Here is an 8,407-nt window from a genome sequence, read left to right as displayed (position 1 = left end):
GCTCCCCGGGTTCCCAGCCTGTTTCTCCAGCCTCCCCACTGACCCGGGGGGCCACTCTGTTTCCGTCCAGTAAAGTCCTCTCTGGTGTCAGTCGGCCAGCTTGCTGTCCTGTTGCTGGCAGTCCAGAACCCTAAGGACACGCCCACTAAGCCAGCCAGGCTTCCATGTGGACCAGCCCAGGGGCGCCACTTGCACAAAACATAAAACAGACCCCTACAGTTACGCACCGTGGCCCCACAAAACTCACCCACGCAACAGCAAGAACGATTTATTAACACGTGTCTAAAGCACGTAACACAGAACAGGAAGATAAAAAAGATTTCCTTCCTTACACATTTGGACAAGAACTGTTACAACCCCAGCACTTTACACGTGGGCTTTCCCACACCCACTCCTCTCCTCACCCACGATCTGAAGACCCCGGGGAAGCACGCTGGGCAGCTGGGCGTTGGCTAACAATGGTTACCTGCTCTCCTGTTATATTTCATGTCCACTGTCTGAAAAACGGAGACAGTCACACCCACTTCACTGCCTGTCGTGAGGATTTAAGTCAAGTCACACAGCAGTGTCTGGCCCACAGCAGGCATCTGAGAATTACTAATTCCTTTCCCAGTGTTGGTAAAATGATCATTTTAGTCCTTGTGTGTAACAAGCTCTTCACCAAGGTGAGATTATCTTCCCTCGGTGCAGTCACCTCAGCCACGCTGCACTTGGAAGTAATAGGACCTCAGGATACTCGTTCCGATGCTTCTGGCCTCCACGCCTACGATGCTCATACTGTCGCTTTCCACGTGGGTGAATCCACTGCGAAGGGAAGGGACACACGTTTAAGCAGCGAAGCCTTCCACGAAGACAGAGCACGGCCTCCGGACCCTCCCCTCCCAGTCCACCCGTCCGTGTTGACGCTGGGCTCTGACTCGAGGACCTACGTTCACTTGTAACAACTAGCAAGTACCATCACCTTCTGGAGTAGGAATATCAGTTTGGGACCCTCTTGATCGTAGCTGCCTGATTCACAATGATTCCAGATATTCTAGAAACTTCTCCTGATACAGGAGGGGTACCTAATCCAATCTGGGCAGGTCACAGGCATTTCCCCAGAACTTAGAATTAGCCCATCCATCTCCGACCAGCCCCACTGAAGGACATACAGACGCAGGGACTAATGGGGCCGTCGCTTTCCGTGACGTTCTTTGCCTAGACACACAAGTGCTGCTCTGAGTCATGAGGGAGACAAGGGCAGCTGTGTAGAGAACCAGATCAATAAAACAAAATAAAAACAGTGGAGAAGAGACTTCTCGAGTCTCCGCTAGAAGCCCAGTTTTTGGCCACCAATTGCTCAAGTTCCGCTGCTTTGCCTTTCGTGAATCACCTCTCAGCTTACAGTAACTTCCATGCTGACCTCCTGCGTTTCAGTAGCAACTGAAGCTGTACTCAACTTAGACATCAGTATCAAGAGTGGAACGCGGCAGTTTCCAGACTTTCAGAAGACAGCGGCACTGGCTGGTCTACGTGGCGGCTGGGCAGGAGCAGGGCAGTGGCCGCTCCCTGACACGGACAGTCAGCCAAGAGGGTGGAACTAGCATCTACTGTCTTTTTGTCTTTGGAGAATTCCTCTCAGTCTTTTTTATTCAATTGATTTTTAATAAATTTGCAGAGCTCTGCAACCATCACCACAATCCAGTCTTAGATTTCCATCACTCCAGAAAGATCTGCTGTGCCCACACGCAGTAAATCCCCATCCCGCTCCCAGCCCCGGACAGCCACCAGGTCACCTTCTGTTCCTACAGACTTGCCTTTTCTGGGTGTGTCGTGTAAATGGAATCACACAATACATGGTCTTACATATCTGGTTTCTTTTTCTGGCTGAGTAATACTCCCCTGTGTGGATGGACCACTTGGATTTGTCCATTTACCAGCTGATGGATATATGCACTGTTTGGGTAAGTTGAATAAAGCTGCTTAGAACATTCACATACAAGTCTTTGTTTTATTTCTCTTGGGTAGATACCTAGGGGTATGCTGCTAGGTTGCTGGTAAATTTATGTTTCACACACTTGTTTTCTTTAGAGACTCAGAATATGTATTCACAGATGATAACGTTTTAGGAAACTGAAAAGCTCCTAGAAACTACGTGTTCTCTCTTGCGGCACTCAAAAGGTGCCAGAAAAGAGAGGAAATGCAGTCCATGGCTGCCCAATAAAAACTGACAGGGAACAACCGCGTGAAGCAGGACTGCTGGGTTTATGACAGCCGGACGAAGCTCCCACAGAGAAACTACCACCCAACTAAGGATTTCTGGAGGAATCTGCTGTGACTTGGAAAAGGGGCATACTTCAGGGTCATGATCCATTCTGGGGTCCTGATTAAAGCACACTTTTGAGAAGGTATTTTTCAGCGTGCTTTAACCGTCATGGGGAGAACGGCGTCACTTCAGTAAATGGATGTGTCTACCATTCTGTAACGCACGTAGCGCGGTGTTTAAAAACACACGTGAAAAAGAGGTTTCTAACTGCTTGCTAAGCTGAGAACAGTGTTATCTCAGTGAAAGGATGTTCTCACCATTAAGTAATGATGTAGAGAATTCTTTGAAGACACATCAAAAAGGAAAAAAGAGAGTGCATTTTGAGGCCAGCACGGTGGCACATGCCCCGCAGGGCGGCCTGGGAGGCCCGGCACTCTCTGTTCAGCCTCTGACAGAGGCAACAAGAATGAGTGCTGGCACCTGTGTCTCCCTCAGAAGAGGAAGGTTTTCCTGTCGCTGGAGGGAGAACCATGACTGACAAGTCACGAGTGGTCTAGGGGGACAGTCAGGAGCAAGCCCCTCCAAGCACAGGGGACGAGGGTGTGAACGCATCAGGGGTCACCGATCGCCATGTGGACACGGGACGTCCTGGCTCACACATGCTGATCCAGCCCAGGTCCCAAACCCTAAACGTATTTAAAGAGGAATCTCAGGGAAGACGCTGTGGAGGCAAACGCTCTTCAGGACGCAGAAAGAGCATCAAGGTGGCCGTTACACTTTGCTCAGAGAGTTGAGAGAGAGGGTTACATACAGGCCAGTTCTCGTAATATGTCAGTTGATTCTCTACCTAATTATCTCATTAGAAAGTTGAGCTTATTTACTAAGAAGAACAAAGATTTTCTTGTGTTAATTAGGAGTGTGCTTTAATAATTATCTTCAAATGACTACTGATTGAAAATTCAGAAGCTAGATAGGTTTGTTACAGAAATCCCTAATTTCTAAAATATTTGGTTTGGGGCACTGTATTTTTTCATTTAAGATCTAAGATGTTTGTCACTGGAGGCTGAATGTACCCCACGGCTCATGACAAGTAACTGCTGAGGTCTCATCTCACCATGAGTAACCCAGCAGGAATACAAAACCTGTGGAAGCCCTTCCTCTTCGTAGAACTTACTCTGGCAAGAAAAAACAGAAGTGACTCCAAAATACTAATATTAAGACACAAAGTGCAAAATCACACTCTCTCGGACTTTCACAATCCCGCCCCTCCGACTCCCATCACCCCCTTGGTTTGGAAAATGGATGCGGGATTGTGCGGGTTCCGGAGGGAGGGTGGGAGCCGGGCTGCAGGGTCACATCAGGGACCCAACCCGGGCTTCACCATGCGTCCCTGTGGGACTTCGGGCAAAACATCCACGTCTCTGAGCTGTTTCATCTGGGAAACGTGGGTGAGGCCAGCTGAGCGGTGGTTTTGTCCTTAGAGGAGAGGGTGGACGATGCACAGCATCTTTTTTTTAACAGAGGAGGAAACAGAATCAGAGCAGGGACTTGTCCTGCGTCCCCAGAGAGGGAGGAGCAGGCTGGGCTGACAGCCCTGCTCCCAGTCCCAGCCTCTCCAGTGGCATCCTCGAAAGGCACTGCTGGGAGACTAGCTGGGGCCATTTCACAGGCAAAGTGAAGGAAACCAGAAGCAATTACCTGGCCCATCTGTGGGACCCCCCAAGCAAGTGATAGCAGCTCTTGAGGACGGGGAATTTATCTTCCTTACTCCACACGTAGACCCGCAAGGAGAGGTCGAAGGAAGAGGTGACAACTCGGCTCTGGTCCTTGAAATGAAAAGCCGAGTGAGGCGGGGAGGTGGCTCCGAAGGCAGGGAGCGCGATGCAGGCAGGTGGGCGCCCACTCACCACCCACACGGACGTGATGGGCCGCTGGTGGTCCTGAAAGGCTGCCAGCTGCAGGCCGTGTATGGTGAAGAGCACCAGCTCCGACCCCGACACCAGCAGGATCACCTGCGAGCCGTGGCCCTTCATGAGGTGAGGGGGCATCATGGTGTCCGGCAGGAGGAAACTTGCCACCTGCTGTACTATTTGAAATAAAAGCACACAGATCGTCAACTCCCAATAGCAGCTGGGGGTCTGGACCAGACGTGCCTTGCCTATGACCATGTGGTACACTGAGCAGAGCCACGACTTGGCAGTTACACCCGAAGTCAACCCTACCCCGTGCACTCACTCCCCTCGACCTCCCGCTCCTTGGCTCTGAAATCCTGATTATGAAGGCTTTCTTACAGGGGGCTGTACAGATTCAAGGCAATACGCACGTGCAAGTGACGGTATTGGGCATGCAGTACCCCTGCCTGCTACCCTTCCCCATCTATGACAGGGTGATGTAAGAAATGGCCACATGAGAACTATGACATCAGCTAAAAACTACTGTCAAAGATATACTGTCTTTTATACTGTATAGCATTCCTTGTAAAAAAAAAAAAAAAATCATTTGACCATTTCCTTATGGAGTTTAGCACCAGGAAAAAAAAAATTACCTCTTTTGAAGAGTTCATGTGCTTTCTCATACCAGACAAGGGATTATATTACACATCCTGTTTCCCTTTTTTCCTCGGCTGCCAGGAAGTTCAGAGTAAAATTTACAGTCAAATGATGATATGAAAACAAATGAACATAATACAAAAGAAAAAATGCTAAGGACCATAGGGAAGGCCTGTCAGAGTAATGTGGGGTTTGGGAGGCAGCAAAGGATAGGGCTGTGGGTCTTATTTTCCTCCTGGACTAGGAGCTCCTTGGGGAAGAGATAGTTGTGGCCTTTACTCACCTTTGTGTGCACTCAATGCTGAGAACAGTGCCTCTGACATAGTCGTGAAAAGAGAGGCAGGGATGAACGGAAGCAGGAAGACCAGTTAGGAGAGGGGAGACTGAGTGGACAGTAGTTAATGTCCGAACCTCAAGGCCACACGGAGGGCCTGACATGCAGCAAGCACTCCACCGCTCACCAAGCCCACAATCACAAACAACAGAACGTTTGCTGGGCCCCTGTATCCACCGAGAGGACAGAAAAGGTGCCCCCAAAGGAAACATGAGGACCCTGCACTTGAAGCGTCACAGTGCAGCGGTGGTGTCAGTCGACGCCGGGACCCTTACCCAGGATGTCCACTCCATCCCTGGACTTCTTGGCCCCTAGCTCATAGGTGGTGATCCCCAGCTGCACGCCACCGTCGTTTCTGTGCATCACCATCAGCCGGGCGGCCTCGCCGGGGGCCCAGCAGGCTCTGGCAGTCAGCCAGACAGGGAGAGTGGTGGAGACGGGAGGCTCGTCGTCCGACGGACATAGCAAGGAGCGAGTGTGGAACACCTGGGGACACCGTGAGGTCTCATCGCCCGCCGGGGAGGGAGGGACTTCTCCAGCCCAGGAGCCCTCTGAAACCCCTCCCTAGACCCACACCCACAGCGACCTTACTGGGTCTCACGGGGCGGCCGTGCCTCTCGTGGACCCTCCTTTCCAGACTGCACTGACTAGGAGAGCGAGAGCAATGCCAGCCCGCGTCTGGCCCCCTGGAGACGTCTTGGCGCACCGGCCCAGCGAGTGAGGTGTGATGGATGAAACAGTCAGCGCTTTCCTGTTTCTGAGCCGCGTACGCACCGTCGCGCTTCTGCCTCCAGTGTCTCCCTCTGTGTTCCTCTCCCGTCTCCCTGCAGCCTGGCTCCAGACGCCCCCTCTCAGTCCCTGGGACTGCTCTGTCGGAAGGTTCCGGTGGCTGCAGCCCACTGGTCTCATGGCCTCGCACCTCTGGCTGTCCTCCCCAACCACTGGCCTCCACAGCCACCAGGTCCCAGCACTGCGCTTTCTGTCCTGCTCTGCCGCTTCCTCTGCCCTTCCTCGTCCACCAGGCCCGGCACTTCTCCGACCCTCCCCAGCCATCTGATCTGATCTTCCAGTTCAGGCCCCGGCACTCAGGCTGGCCGTCTCTGAGCCCACAGATCACTGGTACTCCCCCCGGCTCTGGGGTGCTGGGGGCACCGGCAGAGGCACCCACTCACACAGGCCGGCACACAGCAGAGGCACAGCCAGCACGCTGCCTCTCTCGTGCCTTCTCCAGGTAACGGATGCTGCCCCCATGCTGTCAGCATCTCCGCCGTGCCTGACCTGGACACTCTCTCACCCTCGCTCTCACTGAAGCTCTGTTCTCAGGCCACCAAATGTCCCAGGAGCTTTGCCATCAGGATGTCCCTGAGGCCCCAAACCCTTTCAAAACTGAACTCTGCGCTCTCCAGCCAGAGAGCTGACCCCTTCCAGCCCGCGGGCAATACGGCAGCATGGAAAGCGCGGAGGCTCTGAGGACAGAGACCAGCACCGCCGCCAACTCAGCCGGTGGCCCTGAGAAGGCCGTTGCTGCTGTGAACAGCCCCCGACGACTCCTCATCATGTGGTCCTGCACGAGGACCCGCCCTCCCAGACACATCCCACAAGCCTGGGGCACAGAAGCCGCCAGCCCGCGCACACACTGCCAGGCCCTGGGGAAAGGGACACAGCCCGCCACTGACCTTGGGGCCCAGGTCTGAGTTCCGGCTCGACGCGAACACCCACTGGCAGCCGGGCGAGCGGAGGAGACTGGTGGGGCTGCTGGGGAACACGCTCACTCTGGAGAGCAGCTCCAGCCGGGGCACTGCCAGCGCGTAGAGTGCCCCGTCGGCACAGGCCGCCTGCAGAGGGAGGGCCGGGTGAGCACCGCGCCACCGGTTTTCACCTTCACTCTTGAAGGATACTTTTTCTGTTATAGAATCTCTGTTACTTCTCTTAAGATATCATTCTGTCGTCTTGCAGTTTCAATGGTTGCTGTTCAGCAGTTGGACACTGAAGCCAGTTTACTTCCTCTGGCTATTACTGAGTCGATGTTTCTCAGTATCCAGTCAACTCAGTTCACGCTGATGGGTCCATACTTCAGATTTGTTTGTATTTATTTATTTTTATTTATTTTTGTGTGTGTGTGAGGAAGACTGGCCCTGAGCTAACATCTGTTGCCAACCCTCCTCTTTTTGCTGAGGAAGATTGGCCCTGAGCTAACATCTGAGCCCATCTTCCTCTACTTTATACGGGATGTCGCCACAGCATGGCTTGATGAGTGGTGTGTAGGTGAGCATCTGGGTCTGAACCTGTGAACCCTGGGCTGCCGAAGCAGAGTGCACGAACTTAACCACTGTGCCACCAGGCCGGCCCCTCAGATTTATTTTTATTTATCCTGCTTGGGGTTTGTAGGCCTCACTCATTCCACGGATTAATGTCCTTAGTCTATTTAGGAAAAATGTCTGCCATTCTCTCTTCAAGTGTGGCTTCTGCCCCACTCACTCCCTCAGCTCCTCCTAAGAGATCAAATAAGCACATACTGGGATTTTTCATGGACCCTTTATGACCTTGCTACTCAAGAAGTGTGGTCTGCGGACTGGCAGCATCAATGTTCCCAAGAAGATGCTAAAAAGGTGGAATCTCAGGCATCCCCAGGGACCCACTGATTCAGAATCTGCATTCACACCAGACCCACAGGTGGTTCTGAGCCATTCAAGCCTGAGAGGCCCAGCCCAAGCCTCCTACCCGCTCCCTGTACTCACACTCCTGACACCGCGCTTCATTCCAGATCACGTCTCCCCCAGCCCACTAATTCTCCTCTACAGCCCTACCTTTAACCGACGGATAGAATACACAGATGGAGACCGCACAGAACACAGACGGAGAGCTCAATGAATTTTCACAGAGCCAGCATCCGTGTCACCAGCCAAGCTTCTCTGAGAAGTGGAACACTGCCCGTGGCCCAGGGGCTGCCCGCCCTCCCTGGCCTTTCTGTGACTCAGTCGTCCAGCCTGCTATCAAGTCCATCCGCTGAGTTCTGAACCTTTGTTATTCAATTTTTCTATTCTACAATTTCTACTTGGTTCTTTTCTAACTCTGATAAATCAATTTTTTGGTGGGGAAGATTGGTTCTGAGCTAACATATGTTGCCAATCGTCCTCTTTCTGCTGAGGAAGATGGTCCCTGAGCTAACATCTGTGCCCATCTTCCTCTACTTTGTATACGGGATGCTGCCGCAGCGTGGCTTGATAAGCAGTACATAGGTCCACGCCCGGGATCTTAACCCGCAAACCCCAGGCCACC

The 8,407-nt window shown here is 52.6% G+C and overlaps 1 protein-coding gene across 2 annotated transcripts in view; it reads right to left on the bottom strand.

The window, feature by feature from the left end:
* Positions 1-252: 252 nt before the first annotated feature.
* Positions 253-8,407, bottom strand: part of LOC101399006 (F-box/WD repeat-containing protein 12-like) — a 28,186-nt gene continuing 20,031 nt past the window's right edge. For both annotated transcript variants that reach the window (XM_004442737.2, XM_087444796.1), the window contains 5 exons: positions 6,805-6,963; positions 5,404-5,614; positions 4,153-4,331; positions 3,944-4,071; positions 253-804 (listed from right to left, as the gene is read on the bottom strand). In XM_004442737.2, the coding sequence (XP_004442794.1) occupies positions 696-804; positions 3,944-4,071; positions 4,153-4,331; positions 5,404-5,614; positions 6,805-6,963 (786 nt within the window). In that variant the 3' untranslated portion in view covers positions 253-695. The remainder of the gene's footprint in view (positions 805-3,943; positions 4,072-4,152; positions 4,332-5,403; positions 5,615-6,804; positions 6,964-8,407) is intronic.

This window comes from Ceratotherium simum, chromosome 20 (genome assembly GCF_057802395.1).
Source record: "Ceratotherium simum simum isolate JZ-2026a chromosome 20, ASM5780239v1, whole genome shotgun sequence".
Classification (NCBI taxonomy): domain Eukaryota; kingdom Metazoa; phylum Chordata; class Mammalia; order Perissodactyla; family Rhinocerotidae; genus Ceratotherium; species Ceratotherium simum.
This window is presented reverse-complemented; position numbering and strand designations above follow the sequence as displayed.